At 58.7% G+C, this 21,235-nt stretch overlaps 1 protein-coding gene across 1 annotated transcript; it reads right to left on the bottom strand.

Annotated features, from left to right (window-relative positions):
• Positions 1-1,242: 1,242 nt before the first annotated feature.
• DEGS2 (delta 4-desaturase, sphingolipid 2) lies at positions 1,243-19,098 on the bottom strand. The gene is made up of 3 exons (XM_068991531.1): positions 18,993-19,098; positions 3,186-3,928; positions 1,243-1,389 (listed from the first exon to the last, which is right to left on the bottom strand). Exons 1-3 carry the CDS (start codon positions 19,072-19,074, stop codon positions 1,243-1,245), a joined length of 972 nt encoding a protein of 323 aa, XP_068847632.1. The 5' UTR covers positions 19,075-19,098.
• Positions 19,099-21,235: the final 2,137 nt, after the last annotated feature.

Genomic DNA, 21,235 nt, shown 5'->3' on the forward strand with positions numbered 1-21,235 from the left:
GACACAGTCCATCTCAGTGCATGCTCCCAGCAACTGAGAGACAGGAAGCTGCTCTGCATGTCGGAAGGGGAGCGGCTCTAACCCACAGTTCCAAGAGGCAGCTCCTCCCACCTCCCACGGTCCAGGAATCCTGGGGCCATGGGGAGAGGGGCTGGCAGGTGTCCACAGGGTGTTCCCAGTTGCCGGGCTGCCGCCTCCCAGGAAGGTTAACAACCCTGGGCTCTGGGCGGGGTCAGGTAAACGCCTGGCAACTGGGAGAACTAAGCTGGGCTCGGAGCTTGCCGATTGGCGCTCCTCTCTGGCATCAAGCGCAGGGGTCTCCTCCCCGGGGCCATCCCAGTGGTCAGACCACTCGGTGCCACTCCCAGCCCCACCACACCTGCCCCCAGGGTGGTCCTAGGCCTCCCCAGCCTCACATCTCCAAGGGGGGCTGTATTTCCCTCACCCAGGCACCCTCCTGCTGCCTGCCTGCCTCTGGGAGACCCAGACCCCTATCCCAACACAGCCCCTCCCTGGGCCAGGGGCTGCTGACGCCTCCCCCCTCACCTGTGCCATCAGCCCTTGGCTTAGCCAGGACAGGCTGTGCCCCATGTCCTAGAGACACCATCAGAGCTGCCCTTCACGTGGGCTGTCACCCCTCGGTCCGGCCACCTGTCCACCCGCCATCTCCCCAGCCCGTGGTACCCCTTCTCCAGCTTCACACCTGAGCCGGTGAGGGTGTGGGCTCAGGCCGGAGCAGGAGTGAGGCAGACCTGGGCGGGGGATGGGTTGAGGGAGGAGCATGGGCCAAGGGCCACATGGACCTCGGCCCATGCCTGGGGCCAGCCAGGATGCTGCCTCAGTGTGGTCCCCACCAGGGGGCACAGAGCAGGCCCTGCCCGGGGAAGCAGGCTCTGGGGACTTGAAAACCACTGCTGGATTTAATTTAGGGCATGGGAATGCCAGAGGACTGCTCCCTAGGCGCAGAGTGCCCAGGGCAGGGTCAGGCTCAGCCCTGAAAAGGAGGGCCGGCCTGAGGTCACCAGTCCATGTACAACCCGAGCCGCCATCCATGCCCGCTGCCGCCAGGTGTCTCTGGGCCCCGGGGGGAAAAGAGCAGTGGCTCAGGGCGCGGGAACCAAATGCAGCCAAACCAGTTCTGGGCACTAGGCCGTGGGATGGTGACAGCCAGCCCTGCATCCAGCGGCCAGGGCGGGGCAGCAGCGGAGCGCACGGCCCCAGGGCGCCGGCCGGCCGTCGGGCTCACAGGCGGTTCTCCGCCAGCTTGCACACCCGCTTCACCCGCGCGAAGGGCCCCAGGGAGTCGTCGAACACAAAATCCCAGAGCACCTTCACCCACGAGTGGTGCTGGGGCAGGTGGTCGTAGTACTCGGGCGCGATCTTCCGTACCTGCAGGGGAGGGACGAGCGGGTCAGAGGCCGCGCGCACGCACGCACGCACGCAGACACGAGCGAGCACACAGACCACGTGAGCACATGCACGCGCGCACAGCCCTGTCAGCGCTGAGGGTACCCGTGTCCTCCAGCTGAGTCAAACAGCAGGCCGCAGGCGCTGCCCGAAGGCGAAGGGGCCATTGGCACCAGGAGGCGCTGAGCTCCGACCTCTCCCAGCCCCCGGCCCCAAGTAGGGTGAGGAATTAAAATGCATACTCCGCTCCTTCCCGGGGGCCCACACACAAAGTCTCCGATCCAGGAGCCCCGGGGTGGGCCGGAGTTCTGAGTCCTGCTGAACCACGGTCTGTCCCCGCGCCTCCGTGCCGGCACAAGATGCCCTCGTGAACCTGCAGACTCTCCTCTGACCTCGGCTCCCACCACGCCCTCACCCCATCACCCTCCTCTCTGGCCTTAGTACCTGTCATTTCCCACTCCAGCTCCCTGCCCCTCTCTGCATCTGACACCCTCAGCCTGCCTCCTCCAGGAAGTGCTCCAGCCTCAGCAGCTACAGCCACACCAGCACCTCCCCTGCTCATCAACCACGGGAAAGGCCTCCCCTTCCCCCGCCTAGGACGCGCCAGGTGCGCAGGACCTGCTTTAGAGCCGAAGATGGGACGGGAGCGGGGAGGAGGGCGCCCTCCGGGGTATGAGGGGACCCGCAAGGCGGGAGCTGGGAGCCCTTGACTTTGTTTGGGAGGAGTAAAGGGTCACAGCTGACACCAGATGCTCCTGTGAGCGTCTTGGGTCGAGAGTCTGGCTCTGCTGCTTCCTGGGAGCAGGGAACCACCCCCCAACCTGAGCCTCTGCCTTCTCATCCACGAAATGGGCATGATGACCTTGAAATGTCGCATGGGCTTGTGGTGAGACAGTGCTCAGCACAGAGCAGGACCTCGGTGCCGTGGAGGAGCCACTGGGTGAGCACGGTCCAAACACCTGCACACCCAGACCAGTGCTCACACACACTCGGACACACATGGGTGGGTGAACATGCACACCCAGACATGCATGTACGTACAGGCACACCTAACCACGTGAACACACAGGGACACACACACAGACTCGCACACTCACTCTTCCCACCACAGCAACCTCCAGCCTCCCTGGGCACCGGCACCTCTGCTCTAACCAGCCAGCAGCAGAGCAGAAGGGCTCCCCCTCCCACCTCCCTCTTGCTCCTTTAGACATTCTCCAGCCCCAGTCTCCAGGACGGAGGCACCAGCCCAGGCCGGAGGCTTCGCTCTGAGACAGCTCAGGCCAGACCCCTTGGGTCACAAAGGGCAAGGCTCTCTGTCCTCTTTGTGCCATGAGGGGGCCCTGGAGGGTCGCAGGGCAGGGACAAGAACTGAGAAGGGAGGGGGTCAAAAGGCGGGTTGCTTCACTCGCACCAGTGCCACTGCTGCAGGTACCCTCTGAGGCACAGAGAGGGCCAGCGGGTGGGCCCAAGACACACAGCCAGCCCGTGACCGTCACCGCTGTGCTCAAACAGGGTCGCGTTAAATCAAGAGGCCTGAACTGTAACATGCCCCTCGAGCCCCTGCCCACCGTGAATTCACCTTCTTGTTCTCCAGCCAGGCACTCCGTGTGCCTTGTGGCCTTTCCTCCTGCCCTGGAGACCACAAGGGAGAATGTGGCCATCCCGTGATCGGCAAGAGAGAAAAAGAGGCCACAATGCAGCCCCAAACCCTCCCTGCACCTTCCCGCCTCGCGCCCCCCGCACCCCCTGGTGCCTGCCGTTGCCCTGACCCCACCTACCAGGGGCAGGTTGCAGCCGGGGATGCTGGGGAAGTCATGATGTTCCATGTGGTAGCCCACGTTGAAGGTGATCCAGTTGAGGGGCCCGTAGTAGGAGTAGGTCTCATGGCCCTTGAGGAACATGTAGTGCTCAGCCACAAAGTGGCCCGAGATGGGGTGCAGGCCCAGGCCCAGCAGGGAGCTGGCCAGCAGGTAGACCATGGGCTTGAGCCCCCAGAGGGCATAGATGGTGGCGTCGGCCGCCAGCTGCACCAGGGCGTTGCACAGCTCCATGCGGGTCACGGCCTTGGGGTGCACGCAGAGCGGCCGCAGTGAGTAGAAGAATGGCTGCAGGACCAGCCAGAGCAGCTTGCGGGCCGGCGTGCAGAAGAGCCAGCCCTCGAAGCGCGTGGGCACATCCACATCCAGCCCGTCGCCGCCCAGGTAGCGGTGGTGGTCCACGTGATACTTCTTGAAGGAGGCGGCGTAGGGCAGGCCTATGGGCAGGTTGGCGAAGATGGCGAACCAGCGGTTGCAGGCGGCACGGCCCGTGCCGAAGGCGGTGTTGTGTGAGATGTCATGGATGGCCAGCGTCAGCGAGTGGTTCACACAGCCCCCGAAGGCGTAGGCCCAGAAGAAGAGCCAGCGCCATGCCAGCCCCCGCGCCAGCCAGCAGGCCAGCAGCTGCGCCAGCACCATTCCCGTTACCGTCCACTTGAGGTGGGGGTCCGGCCGCATCAGGGCCTTGATGGCCGGGTACTTGGCTGCAGGGGGGACAGGGGAGAAGGTGAGGTGGACACTGGCCGCCTGGGTCCCAAACCCGTGCTTCCCCTCCCCCTGCTTCCCCTCCCCCCGCCGGCCCTCCCCTCCCCCTGCTTCCCCTCCCCCCGCCGGCCCTCCCCTCCCCCTGCTTCCCCTCCCTGCTGGCCCTCCCCTCCCCCTCCTTCCTCTCTCCCTCCTCCCCTTCCCCCTCCTTCCACTCTCCCCCCTCCCCATCCTTCCTCTCCTCTCCCTCCCCTCCCCCTTCTCCCTCCCCCCTCCCCCTTCTTCCTCCCATTTTTCCTGCCCTCTTCCTAGCCCCGCCCCCCCACCGCTCCCCTCCACCATCATGCCCCCAGGCAGTGACGCAGAGAGTCCTGCAAGCTCTGTGCACCTGCAGACCCACCTCCACCCCCCACCCCAAGGGGGCTCTGGGGAGACTTCCCAGAGTGGCGGGTCTTGGTCACCAGCCTCAGTAAAGAGCAGGTGTCAGCCTGGGTCACAGAAACGTGATACCCAATATCAAAGCAGCTGCCAGGAGCTGCGGTGCTGTGCGTGGTTGGGTCTTCAAGGGGGCGGGGCCACCGGCAGACTGTCTGGGCCCTGGGAGGGGGCAGCGGAGCTGGGGGAGGGGAACGTGGAGGGCTCTGGCTTTGTGCTTCAGTCCTTTTAAACAAGATCTGAAGGAAACATGGTAAAGCGCTGGATATGCGTATGGGGGTGGGGTGGTGGGTGTTTGTTGCCATGCCCTTTATACTTTTCTGCGTTTTGTTTAACAGAAAAGGGAAAACACAATGCAGTGGGGTTGCCCAAGCAGGGGAGGGCCTTCAGGAGTAGCCGGGAGAGAAAAGGGTGGAGTCGGGGCCCTTGGGTCTAGAGGGCAGCGCCTGCTGGAAACCTCTGCTTGGCTGGAGGGCAGGCAGGGCCAGGCGCAAGGCTGCCGGGCTGGCTGGCGCTGTGTCCAGAGTCCGGGAGGGACAGGCGAGGGGCAACACGCGCTCGAGGGGACAGTCACGCTCCCACAGGTCCGCTCTGTCCCTGGGTTCCTCAGGTGGGGCTAGTGCCGGGGCACACGGGTGGGGATTGAGGCCAGTGAGGATGCAGGCGCCCTTACGACAGTCCGTGCCCGACTCCCGCGTGCCCCGTGTCCACCCCTCCTGCCCAGCCAGCAGCTGGGCGGCCTCAGGCTGCAGTAGAGGCTGCAGCAGAGGCCGGGCCCTGACTCGAACTGGCCAGGCCAGTGTCAGATCCTGGCCTGCTCATCCCTCTGAGGGACCCAGGCAGTCGCTTCCCTTTTGCGCTCAGAATGGGAAGCAGGTGACAGCTCCTCCTTCCTTGAGCACTTCCTGTCAGAGCCACTCAGCAATGGAATCAACTGTTTTAGAGGTGGCGAGCTGCCTGTGCCTGGGGGTATGCAAGGTGAAACACACAAGAGCCAAGGAATTCTGTCCAATCAAGGGGGAAGCTCGCTCCAAGTCCCCCTGCCTGAGCTGTAGTGGCGCCACAAGCCCGTCTCGAGATCGGCCCTGATCTCGCTAGGTGGCCATGGTGCCACCCTCCCTGGGCCTCCGAGTCTCAGAGGGACACGCATGGGCCGGATGTGCCTTGCAGGGTATGTATCCCCCAGACTGGTCCTGGCTCCTGATGGCAGGCCAGCTCGCATTGGCTGGAGATGCTGAGGGGGGCTGTTGGGGTCCCCACGTCCTGGAACTTCTGCCCAGGAAGCCCACAGAACCCCCCTGGCAGCACTTACACCCCCGCTGCCTACACAGCAACACTCCCACCGAGCTGTCACCTCACCCGGCAACTAGTGGTTTGGGCTCCAGGCAAGTGAGCAGTCACGCTACACTCGGCCTCAAGACAGCTGGCCGGGGGCCAGGGTGGGGTCTGAATATCATACCCTTGCCCCCTGTTATTTTTTTAATATACAATTCTACTTATTTGGGGCTGTGCTGGGTCTTCGTTGCTACAAGGCCTTTTCTCTAATTGGATCAACAGGGGCTGCCCTCTGGTCGTGGTGCCAGGCTTCTCATTGCGGTGGCTTCTCTTTGCAGAGCGCGGGCTCCGTGGCTGCGGTCTGCGCGCTCTAGAGCAGAGGTCCAGTACTTGTGGCGCACAGCCTTAGTTGCTCCACGGCGTGTACCATCTTCCGGGACCAGGAACTCATATCTCTTGTATTGGCAGGCAGAGTCTTTACCACTGGGGCTTCCCCGGTAGCTCAGCTGGTAGAGTCCGCCTGCAGTGCAGGAGACCCCAGTCCAATCACTGGGTCAGGAAGATCCCCTGGAGAAGGCACAAGCTGCCCACTCCAGTGTTCTTGGGCTTCCCTGGTGGCTCAGATGCTAAGAGAATCCACCTGCAGTGTGAGAGACCTGGGTTCGATCCCTGGGCTGAGAAGATCCCCTGGAGAAAGGAATGGCTACCCACTCCAGTATTCTGGCCTGGAGAATCCCATGGACAGAGGAGCCTGGCAGGCTACAGTGCACGGAATCGCAGAGTTGGACACTGCTGCGCGGCCTTCACTTACTTTTTTACCACTGAGCCCCAGGGAAGCCCTCCTGCCCCAACCCCTGTTCTTATTCTGGCCGCTTCCAAACCTTGCACAACTGCCTGGGTCCTTTGATCCAGAGAGCTCTCCCTGAATCCGCCAAGGACACCACCTAATCGGGTCCAAAAGAATGGTGGTCACAGCACAGTGTCAAAGCTGAACCTGGGAAAGCACAAGCAAGCCCAGGACGGACGATAAATCTCAGCCCTGCTTAACGGGCCCCCAAGGACCACAGCATCCCCAGGTAGGGTTGGAAGGGAGCAGCGTTCATAACACATTCAAATTCCAGCTCTGGAAAGAGGCCTTAATAACCATAATATATAAAGGTCTCATTCAACCCCAAACAAAAAGACAAACAGCCCCAGTGAAAAATGGGCAAAGGAACCTGAACAGACATTTCTCCAAAGATGTGTACCTGGTCCTCTAAGCACGCGAGAAGATGCTCAACAACGTCAGTCACCAGGGGTGCCACCAGCACCTCAGTGCGGTCCTGACTCCGAGCCGCTAGGACAGCTAAACTCAGAAAACAACAGGGCTGCGGAGAAACAGGGATCCTTGTCTGTATGTTGCCAGTAGGAACACAACGGCGCAGCCACTGGGGAGAGCGGTCGGGTGGTTCCTCGTAAAGTCGAAAATGGAATCAACCAGGGACTTCCCCAGTGCTCCAGTGGCTGGGACTCTACGCTCCCACTGCAGGGGCCCAGGTTCAGTCCCTGGCTGGAGATTAAGATCCCACATGCTGCATAACTCGGTCAAAAAAAAAATTTTTTTTTTTAATTAAAAAAAATGGAATTAACCATACGACCAAGCAGTTCCACTCCTAAAAAATTCAAATTCAGGGACACAAATAGATACTTGCACACCCATGTTCAGAGAACTGTTCACAACAGCCAGAGAGTAAGAACAACCCAAGTGTCCATTAACTGACGAGCAGATAAACAAAAATGAGGTCCAGCCACACAATAGAATATTATTCGGCCTCAGGGAGGAATGAAACTTCCAGTTCTAAAACAAGCAGGACATAGGAATGTAACTCCCAGAATGCTGACTACATTTAGTCATACTGTATTACATCCTTCTAAGTTGTCACAGAAGCAGGTCTTGAAAGTTCTCATCAAGAACTTGTCATCCCATGTAACTAAACTTACTATGGTAATCATTTTGCAGTATATACACATATCAAACCATTATGTTGCACACTTTAAACTTATAAGATGCTATCTGTGAATTACATCGCAAAACTGGAAAAAAAGAATTCGTTATCCAAGAACTCATCAAGATAAAAAATTGTAACACTATAAGATGACAGATGTTAACTAGACTTATGGGAGTCATTTTGGAATATATGAAATCACTGTGTTCAGGGGAGGGATAAATTAGGTGTTTAGGATTAAAATATCCACATAACTATATATAAAATAGATAATCAACAAGGACCTACTGTGTACCACAAGGAACCATACTCAATATATTGTAATAATCTATAATGGAAGAGAATGTTAAAAAATAATATGTATATATTTATATACATGTATATGTGTAGAACTGAACCATTTTACTGAATACATGAAACTAACACATTATAAAGCAACTATATTTCCATTTAGAAAGCTTTTTTAATCATTATGTTGTATACCTGAAGCTAATATAAATATAATGTTATAGGTCAGTTATACTTCAATTTAAAAAATCCTTACATGGAGAAGGAAATGGCAACCCACTCCAGTATTCTTGCCTGGGAGATCCCATGGACAGAGGAGCCTGGTGGGCGACAGTCCATGGGGTCGCAAGAGTCAGACACAACTTAGTGAGTGAACAACCACGGCAAGCACACAATCAGGCCGGTTGTCATTTGGGGAAATGCCTCTCGACGAAAATGTGATGGAAGATGGAGAGCAAAGTGGCCTAGCAATATGGAATGCAGAGTTTTGTAAGACATTAAAGCTTATGTATCGAGTCAGAGTTGCAAATATTCAAATAGTAAAGTTGGGGGCTACAGGACAAATAAAAAGTCCTTATATTGACTTTCCCACTTCCCCACTTCACAATGTCAGTGTCCTTAATCCTGCTCCTGGGAATTGACTCCCGAATAAACTACCAAACACAGGAATAAAGGACTGACCCAGGCGACTTACAACATGGATAAACTTTGAAGACATTATGCAGAGTGAAAGCAACCAAAGGCCACAAACTGTATGATTTCACCTAAGTGAAATATCTAGAATAGGTAAGTTTACAGAGCCAGAAAGCGGAGGCTGCCAGGGCGAGTGGGCGCAGGGGGACGGGCCGTGACCGGGAAGGGGTGTAGTGTCTCTGTCTGGAGTCAGGAAAAAGGTTTGGAAATAGGAGTGATGGCTACACCACACTGAATTCACGCCACCAAATCACACGCGTTACACACAGTTAAAGCGGGGCTTCCCTGGTGGCTCAGCTGGTAAAGAATCTGCCTGTGATGCAGGAGACCCTCGTTCCATTCCTGGATCAGGAAGATCCCCTGGAGAAGGGATGGACTCCCCACTGCAGTATTCTTGCCTGGAGAATCCCCATGGACAGAGGAACCTGGCCGGCTACAGTCCCTGGGGTCACAAAGAGTCGGACACGACTGAGCAACTAAGCACAGCACACATGGTTAGGATGGCGAATTCTGTGTTATAGCTTCCCACAATATAAAAAAAGTTTAAAAAAAATCCCAGCTCCAAGCAGGTTACCTCAGCTCCAAGGGTTTGTTTCTGAACCATAAACAGGCCACTGGGAGGATGGATAGATAAGGCACGGAGGCTTGGGCTGACTGGCTGGGAGCAGGCACCCAGATTAATCTGTGTGATGAGCGGCCAACACGTGGAGACCCGGCAGGTTTAACAGGCCAACAACCAGGGTGCTGCCCGCAGACAGGGATGCCGGGGATGGGGTTGGTGGGATTAGGCCAGTGGGCACTTCCTCCCAGGCCTGCCCACGTGGCCCAGCAGCAGCCACATGAGTCGTCCCCCTGTTGTGGGAGGCCACTTGGCTTCCCCAGGAAGGCCAGAGGCCCCCATGTGATGCCTGCTGCCCCAGGCGGGCAGAAGAAGGGGCAGGACAGGAGAGCAAGGCCCTGCCGCCTGAAACCAGCTCCCAAGGTAGGGGGGGAGACTGGCAACTGGGAGGGCAGAAAACAGTGCCCCCAAAGATGCCCACCTCCTACTCCCCACTTCCACGTGAGGTCTGTGGACCTCACGACAGCAAGGAGCGTCTGGGTTATCCCAGCGGCTCAGCGTCACGCCAGGCTAGGGACAGCGGGGAAGCCTTCAGGAGAAGAGGGGCGGGGATGCCCAAGGTCTCCATCTCCCTTGCTAGCTGTGATGATGGAGGGGCCGTGAGTCAAGGGAAACAGGCGGCTCTGGGAGCTCAAAAGGCTGGGAGACAGATTCCCTGACCAGCGACCACGGAGGAAACTGCAGCCCCATGAGACCCGGGTCAGGCGTCGGACCTCCAGGACCTTGAGAGGACAAGTGTGTCTGCAGCCCTAGGAGACTCGCAGCAGCTGGACGGCGGATGAAGAAAGCCCGGGGCTCCAGCAGCCCTCACGGCCTCGGGGCCCACCTCTGCCCGGCCTGGCGCTGGGCACAGCGGCCACGCACGCTTGCCCCTGTCCAGCGAGGGCTGCACGGCCCGCCCGCCTTGGCCAAGGCAGACCAGCCAGCATGGCATGTGCCCAGCATCACCCTGCCGAGCAGGGCCAGCAAGACCAAGGACCCGGCCAGGGGGTGGGAGCTGGGGTGTGGGACCCACTCAGGAGTGGGTGCAGGGGGCAGGCCTCGTTCCAGCTCGTTCCAGCCCTGAGAGGGGGTCAGGGTGAGCAGGGACATGTCAGAGAGTGGGCCTCAGTGTTCCCCAGGAAGATGAGTGCCTCCGGTGGGGGGCTGAGAGGCCTGGGGAGGGGATCCAGTGGCCACGGCGGGGTAGAGCAGGGGAGGAAGAGGCATCTGCGTGACAGCCGGGGCCAGAAGGACAGGCCTGCGACCTCTCACCCGCAGCCAGGCCTGCATTTCATCAAATGCAAGGTCTCCGGCCTTTGCGTACCCGGATATCAGGCTGGGACCACAGGCCCCGCTGGGCTCCATCAGTCTCCCGACCAGCAGGGGCGGGTCTCTGGGCACCAGCCTCCCTCCTTGAGCAAGCAGGGACTGGGCCCTTACCTGCCTGGGCACACCTGGGAGCTGACTCAGGTAGCCAGAGGCCACCAGCCTCTACAGGGCCGCCCCCCACCCCCGGCCGCCGTTCCCCTTGGAAGGAGGCCAGGCCCGGGGCAGGGCGGGGCAGGCCACACCTGTTTCAGGTAAACACAGCCTGGCAAGTTCTGGGCCAGCAGGGACCAAAACCCCAGCTCAGGGATCCAGGCCCATGAACAGGCCACTCCTGTGCCGCTCAGAGGCCAGGGCTGTGACCTTGAATGGGGAGCCTCCAGTGCCCCGTTTGGCAAACAAGGCCAGTAAGTCCTGCATGAGTGGAACAAAGGGCAGCGCCCTGGGGGGCACTCCGGCCTGGCCTGGCACCCCCTTCTTGCTTTCCTGACAGTTCTCCAAGGACCCAGCTGCCCTCAGCTTGGCCACAGCCCCAACATGGGCGGGAGTGCCTGGTCCCCAGCCCCTGACCCTGGCCAACCAAGTCCTGGACGCACACTGCCCCGGCCTAGGTCTCCGCATCCGGGAAATGGGGGTGATGCCTGCTCCCCACCGCCCCCCGCATCCAGACTGTGGCGATCCCAGGATGACAGCTCAGAGCCCCAGGAGCTGTTACTACTGTTGTTATTAAACAGTTTCCAGACCTGAGAGTAAAAACGTCCCATTTCTGACCCTTAGGGCCATGGGCTGATGGTGGAAGCCGATCTGGCCCCAGACTTGCTTTAACCTGTGAGAACAGGCCGCTCCAGGCAGCCTCCCAGACCACTACACCACTGGGCCTGGCCGTCCTGCCGGAAGCGATGGGAGAACGGTCAACGCACAAGCTAGATGCTGGGCAGCTCAGGGGCAATCTGGGAAGGGGCCAAGCTCCAGATCACCTCCCGCTGCCCAGAGCCCCGCCCAGACCACAGAGACGGGGGGGATGGGCAGAGCAAGTGCTACAGCCCAAGGGGGACCCGGCGAGACCCTGTGAGGGTTCAGAGCGGCTGGGGGCGGGCAGGCAGCAGATTCCAAGGGTGGCACAGTTGGGAGGCCTCACTGAACAGACTCAGCCTTCAGTAAAGACCCCAGAAAGGCACCATCTAAGTGGGGGCCACTCTGGAGAGTCCCTTGGACAACAAGGACATCCAACAAGTCCGTCCTAAAGGAAATCAATCCTGAATATTCTCTGGGAGGACTGATGCTGAAGCTGAAGCTCCAATACTTTGGCCACCTGATGCGAAGAATTGACTCATTGGAAAAGACCCTGATGCTGGGAAAGATTGAAGGCGGGAGGAGAAGGGGACGACAGAGGATGAGATGGTTGGATGGCATCACTGACTCGATGGACATGAGTGTGAGCGAGCTACGGGAGTTGGTGATGGACAGGGAAGCCTGACGGTCCATGGGGTCACAGTGTCATGACACACACTTACTCATTCGGGCCTCACCAGTCCGCCTCGGAGGGCACCAGGCCCCCATCTTAGAGACGGGCACACAGAGGCTCCACCACAGCTGATTTTCTCTGTCTCCTACATTGTCCCCAAGGACCCCTCAGTCCCAGAGGGGCTGTTTCCTGAAGCTGGGCTGCAGTCATCAGGACCCAGTGCCCAGAGAGAAACCCAGGTCCACATTCAGGAGAGCCGCAGAGCAGCCTGACTCAGCCCGGCTGCTGTGCGCCCTGGGGCAAGCCCCTGTTCCTCTCTGGGCCAGCTTCCTCACTCTCCCTCCCTAAGGCGCCTGCTCTGACAGTCCCGGCTATAAGCACCCGGGGGTGGGGGTCTTCCCCGCGGCAAAGGGGCCACAAGCGTGCAAGAGGGAGGAGGCCGCAGGCCCTGAGGCGTCGGGGAGCCGGTGATGGGAACTTGCACGTGTTACATACATGTACATGCATGGCGGACTTGTTCACAAGGCCCCGAGGGCCCAGCGGAGGGGCAGCCTGTGGGAAGGGAGGGCCCAGTTGGGCCCGGGGTCCACTGCAACCCCACGGAGCAGTCTCCCGTGGATGCCCACCTGGCTGTTCCCAGAAGCTTTCCTGACGAACCCTGCTGTGCCAGGCGGCAGCGGGCAGGGAAGGCCGCCAGGTCCTCACCCTCTGCGGGCACCGGGGGTGGGCACCGAGGGTGGTCCCCAGGCCCCCACCTCGGCCCTGCCGACTGGCCGGCCGTGAGGTCTTCTCCCTGACAGACCGCTTCCCCCAGGGATGTCAAGTGCCACGACAGTCCCACTAGCTCGGGGTGGAGGGGACCGGGTGCTCCCTAGTCTCGAACATTCCCTGATGTCTGTCAATTCCCTGCTGCCCCCCACACACTGCTCCAGGAGTGGTGCCTTCCCTCCCCACCCCACCACACACACACAGCCAAGCGGTCCTGCTTCCAAAGGCTTCTCGGACAAAGGCACCCCAGCCCTCTCCACCCCTCCCTCCTGCACGGCTTCTCTGCATCTCTGTTAAGCCGTCCCCCCACCCCCAGCCCTGTCTCTCCCACCTGGGTTTCGGTTTCCGGAGCCAAAAGGCAAAGCTAGGCCTGTCTGGTCAGTGTGGGAGGCACTGGGGGTTGGGGGGAGGACGGGGGAAGGGGCCCAGAGCACCTCCAGGAGTCACGACACCACCCCCTCACCTGCCTCCCGCTGAACCTGCTCCTGATTCATTGACAAATATTTGCCAAAACTCCGGGGACGAGCCAGGCCCCAGATCCTGAGGCGGGAGAGGCTCCTGGGCTGAGCCAGGCTAGGCGTCGCACGTCGGGGGTACAGTGTGTCCCGACGAGGGTGTGCCTGGAGAGGACGCACACCAGGCCCCGTGACCCTCAGGCGGGAACTCGCAGGACAGGAATCGGGATTTGGGTCCAGGATAGTGACTGCAAGTGGTCCTGGACCCTCCGGGGTGAGGGGAGCGCTCTAAACTCGATTGTGTAACCTCACTAAAAATCGCTGGACTGTGTCTTTATAATGAGCGAATTTTATGGCATGTAAATCATGCCTCATAAACGTGGGTACAAATTAAAGAATGCGGGTTAGAAGCAGGCCAGGCAGGAAAGCACAGCACACGCATCAGTACAGAGGTCGGGAAGAATGAGAGGGAGGGGCCACGTGAGCTGGAGCCTGCCCACGAGCCACGTGACAGGGACTGGACGGGGGACAGCCTCTTCTCCGGTCCTGGGTGGAGAAGAGGGTGGGACAGAGACGTGGGCTGTGTCCCCAGGTTAGAGACTTGTCCTAAGCCCAGCTCTGGCTGGCCGGGAGACCTTGGGCAGGGTGCCTAACCTCCCAGAGTCCCGCCCTGCATAAAAAAAAAATGCAAAAAAGATGCAAATGTCTGTAAGATTAAATTTTAAAAAGTGGGGAGGAGGAGAGAAAAAAATGAAAAAAATGTCCTAAGTGAAAAGACAGGGCTTCCTGCTCCCCAGGGGCAAGGATTAAGCTGTATGCCCCGTGTTCCCTGGCACAGCTGTGGGCTAAGTCCCTTCAGTCCTGTCTGACTCTTTGAGACTCTATGGACTGTGTAGCTCACCAGGCTCCTCTGTCCATGGGATTCTCCAGGCAAGAACACTGGAGTGGGGTGCCAAGCTCTCCTCCAGGGGATCTTCCCAACCCAGGGACCGAACCAGTGTCTCTTATGTCTCCTGCATTGGCAGGTGGGTTCTCTACCACAGCGCCACCTGGGCATTGCTGGAAAGGGGATAAAGCCCCTGGATGGTCCTGGCAGGTGGGACTAGAGAAGGCTCAGGATTTCGTAGGCCCCTGTTGCCTCCTGCAGCCTCGCTGGGACGGGCACAGGGGGAGACGGGCTGACCCTGCCCTGCCCTCGGGAAGCTCAGAGTTGAGCGGAAGAGTGGGACAATTAAAGCTATCGCCCCACAAGCCAAAGCAGATTTACAGATGGGAGCAAAGGTCCTGAGGTAAGAGTGCACAGTACTCCAAGGCAGGACAAGGGAGGGGTAGCTGGGAAGCGAGGGTGGGGCAGACTGTGCTGTAGACCACCAGCCCACGCCTGACTCTGTCACACCCCAAGTAAGCTCCTGTCTCCCCAGCAACGTGGGCAGCGATGCCTGTTGGCAGTTTGAAACTGGCCATGATGGAAATAGTTACAAACACTGACAAAGTGCCAATTCGCAAATCAGGGACTTTCGTTTCCCCCAGTTAACTGATGATTTATTTCCAAACGAAATGTGTGTGTGCACACGTACTATCAGCCACTGTTTCTGAGAAAGGGACGGCTAGTCTGAGACTTGAAGGAATCCTAGAAGTAGGTGGAGCAGGAAAGAGAATTCAAGCAGAGGACGCAGCGTTTGCAAAAACCACGAGACGGGCAGATGGAGGGCTAGCTCTATTCCACTGAGTGGTCAGAGAGCAGGGGCTAGGGAGAAAGGATACCAGAGTACTGGGGTGTCGACGCAGAGATGAGATTTTTAGGAAGGGAAACTCTTGGAGCAGAGGCCCCCAACCTCTAGGATCTAATGCCTGATGATCTGAGGTGGAGCTGATGTCATAATAAAAGCAGTGACATGCACAAGAAATGTCACGCGCGTGAATCATCCCCAAACCCCACCCCACCCCAGGTACAACGACAAACTGTCTTTCATGAAACTCGTTCCCTGGTACTGAAAAGGTTGGGGACCGCTGCCTTGGAGGATTCGAGCCAGGAAGGACACAGTTAGGTCAAACAGGGCCCTAGGGATCACTCACTGTCTGTGTGGCCATGTACCCAAGCGCCCCTCCCTCCCCAGCCAACTTCGCTGGAGCACAACACCCCTTCCCTCCGCCCTCACAATGTGATGCTGTGTGGCTTGCCCATCATCACAGCCCCTGCCCACTGGCTAATCAGAGGACTCACAGCTCTGGCCAGAGGTGAGCTGGCTCAAGGGGAGGACGCACTGCTCAGGGCAGAATGGGAGGGAGGCACCTGCTCCCTCTGTGGGATCTCGGAGCTGGGTGGACGCAGGCTGCAGCCCGCCTGGCGGGCATGGAGAAGGCGGGTCAGGCAGGATCAGGGGCAGAGAGGAGAGCCCTGTGGCCAGCCTGCCCTCCTCTCTTGTGGTCTCCATGAATTCCCTTGAGCTTGTCAGCCAGTTCAGTTTTGGGCTTAGCCACTTGCCACTGAGAGAGCCCCAGCAAAGGCTTTTCCTAAGCAAATAAGCCAACAATTGCCGGAGCCTTACTTCCTTGGATTATTTTTTGAGTATTTGATTTTTTTTAACTATGTGTGTGCCCTTTCATAAATAAAACACAAAAACAAAAAAAAAAATCACAAAGCTATTTGTTTTGGAAAAGACAGATTCAAACGCTGCCTCTTACTCTCTGGGCGTGCCTGGCTTGGGCTCTGATCTCCGACAGGACAGAGCTCCTACTGGCTCTCTGCTCCTGCCCTCGTAGCTCGCGGAACCTCAGCCCTGACCTGAGAGGCATGTCTCCTTCGTCCAGGCAGGATCTGGAGGTGGACTTTGGTCCTGCACAAACAGCACCACGGCTGGCTCTACGCAGGGACTTCCTGGGTTCCGACTCCAGGATTGAGCTTCCCTGGTGGGAAAGAACCCGCCCGCCAATGCAAGTAAACAAACGTAAGAGATGTCTGAGTTGGGAAGATCCCCTAGAGGAGGAAACTGCAACTCATCCCAGTATTCTTGCCTGGAGAATCCCGTGGACCAAAGAGCCTGGAGGGCCACAGTCCATGGGGTTGCAAAGAGTCAGACAGACTGAAGTGACTTAGCATGCAGGCACGACTCCAAGAGGTGAGGCTCTTTAGGAGCATCCAGTGGCCCCCAGGGAGCTGGCTGGGCCTGGGGCACATCCCTGCCTGAACACCAACTTGGCCTCTGTGGCCTCTAAGCTGTGTGGCCCTGGGCAAGTCACTTCCCCTCTCTGAGCCCCACTCTGGGGCCTCCCCTGTAAAGACAGGCTGACAGTTAAATGTAGGGTTTTTCTCAGGCTGGGAAACAGCAGATGGAAGAAAAGAGGAAAACAGAGATGGAAGAGCACTCACTCCCGGTCCTTGGGGAAATCACGGAGCCTTTCTGATTGAGCGGTGGCAAAACACTTCCCCCCACCTCATCTAATCTGCACAACATTTCCACAAAGGAAGCACTATGATGAACCCGTTTAACTCAATCAGACCTCAGTTTCTTCATCTGCTTATTGACCCACCCTGCGTCACAAAGCTGATGAGTGGGTGTGGTCCTCACTCAAAATCAAGGTCTACAAACCTTCTAGGTCTGGAAACCTGCCTCCAAGAGATAAAGACCTGATGGGCTGGAAGGGGAATCCCATGGGAACACCTCCCCCAACCCAGGCCAGGAGGGGGCTGTTCCTGCAGGAGAGAGAGCTGAGCTTGAGCGAATAGGGCAGGCAGGAAGGACTGGGGTGGAGGAACCATGAGTGCAATGCCTGGGAGGGAGGGAGGAAGACACATTCCAAGTTCGTTAGCTCAAAACTGGCTTTGTGGGGAGGAACCCGCAGCACCCACTGCAGAATGGGAATCTGCAAAGCACCCTGGAGAGTCAGCCCTTGAGAACTTGTGCTGTCCCCGCCCTGGCCCAAGTGGCCGCCCTCTTCTCTAGGTCTTCCAGGGTTCCCAGCCATCCTGTCCAGGATGCTTCCTGGATTGGTTCTAGGGCCTGTGGCTTCTCTCTTCAGAGAGGAGTCCTTCTCCACGTCCTGGCTTGCTGGGTAACACACTGGAGCACCTTCTCACTCAACATCTCCTTTCATCCTCATACCCACTCTGCCAGAAAGGATGACTGTGCCCATTATGCAGACTGGGGAAGTAAGGCTGTAGTCCAGAGTGTCTGCATCCCTACAAGCAGCTCTGTGGGCCAGGCTACATCTCCCAGCCTTCTCCACCTGGGGCCAGGTGTGCAGTGAGTCCTGTAAGGGGGGTGGGCAGCGGGGAGAGCCCAGGAAGGGGAAGGAGACACAGCCCAGCAGGACCCTCTGAGCCACCTGCAGGAAGTTCGCGAGTGCAGCAGACGATGCTGCCCCCGCTGGGGCCACACACAGTGCAGGGTTATCGCTCACCTCACAGGAGAAAACCACAGACCCACAGACCCACCCAGGGGTCTCCAGGCCCTGGAACCCCAGCAACAGCAGGGCAGAGCCCTGCATTAACCACTCAGTGGATCTGGTGTCTGAAAGGTTTAAAAGGAATAGGAAGATACTTCCCTAGTCTTGGGGTGGAGCAGGAAGACACAAAAGAGAAAAATCTGAAGAAAAAAAATCCAATCCATTCAAATGCATTAAAAAAAAAAAAAAAAAAAGCTCCTGTGATTATAAAGGGAAAAAGATTTGCAATGCATTGTATTTACGACTAAGGGTTAAAAACTTCGATACAAAGAGCTCTAACAACCCAACAAGCAAAACTCCAACCCAAGAGAAAGCAAAACACAAACTTAAATGACCAATTAGACATTGAAAGCAATCATCAAATCAAACATAAAAGTCGTAATGAAATAGTATTGTTTTGTAAACCTGTTTGGCAAAGATTAAAGACTTTTGCCAACTGCAGGTGTGGGTGAGGGTGTGGAATGGTGACCGACTTTAGGGAGGGGGACCGTGTTCACCTGGAAGCCGGCTGCAAAGGCGACTTGGTGGCACCGAGCAGAAGCGGCTCTGCAGGTGCGAGTCCTTGAACCCCTTATCATGGGAGAAGGAACCGTACATTCTGGGTCCTTCTGAGAGGCTGATGGAGCCCGCAGGGTGCGTGAGTCCACAGGACGGGTGACCGAGTAAGTAAAAATGACTTTCCAGGACACTACATAACAGAGAGGGGCCACCGGACACTGGGCTACAAAATTAAAGGACAGGCTCTGGTAAACCTCTGTTTCTTGTTTGTTTTCAGATAAGTTGTCTCTCGTTCAGCTTTGCTTCCTTCCAGGCGTTCATTCTGCCCTAAAGCCCGGTTTGGGGGCTGGGCTTGGGGCCTCTCGGGCGGGGCTGCTGGGACCTGGCGCTTGGCGCACAGGGGAGCCCAGGGTGCGGCGGACGACAGGTGGCCACGGAGCTGCCTTCGCGGGGCGGGGGCGGCGCATCCCTCACAAAGACAGTCCTTGGGGCTGACCTGTGCGCCTCGAGTCCCGGGAGGGGCTCCCGTCCCACAGCCTGGATGGAGTAGCCGAGACGCGCTCCCCCGACGTACGGATCTGGGGTCGGGTCCTCGGGTCCCCAGTCCCGGGACAGAGGCAGAGACGCGAAGGGAGTCTCAGACCGGAGCTGGGGACCCTGGGCCGGGGAAGCTGCCGGACGGGGAGTGGAGCCCCCACCCTCTGAAGCAGAGGTCGGGGAAGGCCTGCTGGGCATCCGGGCCGCGCAGGAGCGACGCCTCCCCGGGCTCGGGCTGACCTGGGACACCACTCGGCCCCAGGGCTGTCCCCACTTGGGGCCCGCGCTCACCGAGCATCTCTTTGCGCCGCTGCGTGTGAGGCTGGTCCGTGTAGACCCACTCGAAGTCGCTGCGGCCCGCGCTGTTGCCCATGGTGGGGCTGGGAGCGCGGCTCTGAGCGCCCAGCTGCTGCGCAGGGCTCGGCTCCGCGGCACCTGTCGTCCTGCGCCGCACGAGGACCAGTTCGGGGCTCGGGGGCGGGGCGGGGGCGGGGCTTCGAGCGCCTGGGCCACCGGGAGGGGCGGGGTCTTGGGGGCGGAGCCTCAGGGCGGGGCCGGGGCGCCGGTGCCAGTCGGAGGGGCAGGCCCTCGGGGGCGGGGCCTCGGGCTGGGCGGAGGTGAGTCCCCGGGCCTCCGGGCGCTTCAGTTGCCTCGGGTTGGAAAATGGACTGTCAGTGTGACCCCGGGAGAGTCCCTGGGCCGCGGGGTGTGCGGGGACGCCCGTGCCCCCGGCTTCCCGGAGGCCCCATCGCGGCTGGACGCCTGTTCTCTCAACGGCCCAGAGCCACTCGCGCTCCCGCCGCCCCTGCCCCGACGGACCCGCCAGTGAGGAGCGTCCCCCCGCCGCCCCGCCCCGCGGCCCGGGGCAGGGGTTGGAGGGTAGGGATTAGACGGCTGCGTTGTGCAGATGAAAAGGGGAGGCTTCCCTGGCGGTCCAGCGGTTAAGACTCCGCGGTTCCACTGCAGAAGGCGTGGAGGCAATCCCGCATGCCCGCATGCCCCGCCTTGCAGCCAGAACGAACAAACAAAAACAGAAGGAGCTGGGGAAAGGTTCGTCACAGCGATCCGCCCTGCCCCTACCCACTCCTTTCATGCGATTAGGCAGAGGGCAGGGGATGCGGCGTCTGCAGCTTCAGGGAGATGAGTCAGCCCCATCCCCGCCTTCAGGGAAAGCCAGGGACAGGAACATGGGCACCGAAGAGGCTGGTTACGACTCAGGATGATACGTGCCCGGACACAGGTAGGTCCTGGGACAGCCAGGGCACAGTCCAGGGGTTTTGTCTTAGGTCTCAAAGGGTGAGTAGGAGTTCAACAGCTGAAGAAGGCCAAGGGCATTGGCAGTAGAGCCAATGGAAGATGCAAAGGCTGGGACTTGGAAGAACCCAAACCTTGTCAGAATGGAGTCTGGTTTGGGGGGAGTCGGGGCACAGGGCTCCTCATTTTCCTCCTTCCCAGGCCCCCCCCCCCTCCACCGACCGTCCTCCTCTTGCTCCATTGGGGCTTTGCATGGTGTGCCCTGTGTATTGGACCCCGACGTGCAGGAGCTGCCTGGGGAAGCAGACTGACCTGGAAGTCAGAGGTACCACAAGGCAGGCAGGAAATGATGGTGAGCATCGCCCCCAGTCTCCTGCAAGTCTGTGGCCACGGGTGTGGTACATTTGGCAGACCACCCTCAGCCTAGGGCCAGAGGCAGTCCTGGCATGAGATGACACAGGAAGCAACTATGTGGGCACACCGTGGCAGCCAGCCACCTGCCCCAGAGTCAAGGGTAGGAAAATGGGCCAGTGGGGAGGCTGGCTTCCCTGTCCAAAAGGGACATGCATAGAGCCTTGGGTCACCACCACCCCCTGCACCACCCAACAGTGTCATCTTCTTGGCTTGCACGCCTCTGGAAACAGAGAGCTCGGCATCTCCCAGGGCAACCTGCTCTGCTCACAGCCAGAGGGAGCCATAGCAGTCATCCCGACAGCGACCACTTTACAGATGTGTAAACTGAGGTTCAGAGATAAAGAGACCCTCAGAATAAGCTTCCCTGATGACTCAGACAGTAAAGAATCTTCTTGCAAGGCAGGAGACTAGGTTCAACCCCTGGGTGGGGAAGGTCCCCTAGAGAAGGGAATGTCAACACACTCCAGTGTTCTTGCCTGGACAATTCCATGGACAGAGTAGTCTGGTGGGCTGCAGTTCACGGGGGTCGCAAAGACTCGGACACAGTGAGCAACGAACACTTTTACTTTCTTTCACTTTTCAGAATAAGCAGGCAAGCTGGGACACGCCCCTGATCTTCGACTTTAAAGGCCAAAGTCAGAATGTCGGCCCCATGTTACAACCAGTGAGATCTGGGTCCCAGCTCTGCCCTCTGGGCACCACCATGCCTGCCAGCTCCCTATTCCCAGGACAGAGATCAGAAAACCGCTCACAGATGGACCCCAGGACTCCGCCTGTCCAGTTGACACTTGCCCAATGGCTTCATTTTACAGATGAGAAAATTGAGGCCGAAAAGGGGACAAGTCAAAGGACAGACTGGAGAGACA

The sequence above is a fragment of the Capricornis sumatraensis genome, chromosome 19, assembly GCF_032405125.1.
Source record: "Capricornis sumatraensis isolate serow.1 chromosome 19, serow.2, whole genome shotgun sequence".
NCBI classification, from domain to species: Eukaryota; Metazoa; Chordata; class Mammalia; order Artiodactyla; family Bovidae; genus Capricornis; species Capricornis sumatraensis.

Coding starts and splice junctions, on each gene's coding strand:
- DEGS2 (XM_068991531.1), bottom strand. CDS start 19,074: ATGGGCAACAGCGCGGGCCGCAGCGACTTCGAGTGGGTCTACACGGAC. Junction 3,929..18,992: donor GCGGCGCAAAGAGATGCTCG/GTGAGCGCGGGC, acceptor TCCCCCCTGCAG/CCAAGTACCCGGCCATCAAG. Junction 1,390..3,185: donor CCGGCTGCAACCTGCCCCTG/GTAGGTGGGGTC, acceptor CCTCCCCTGCAG/GTACGGAAGATCGCGCCCGA.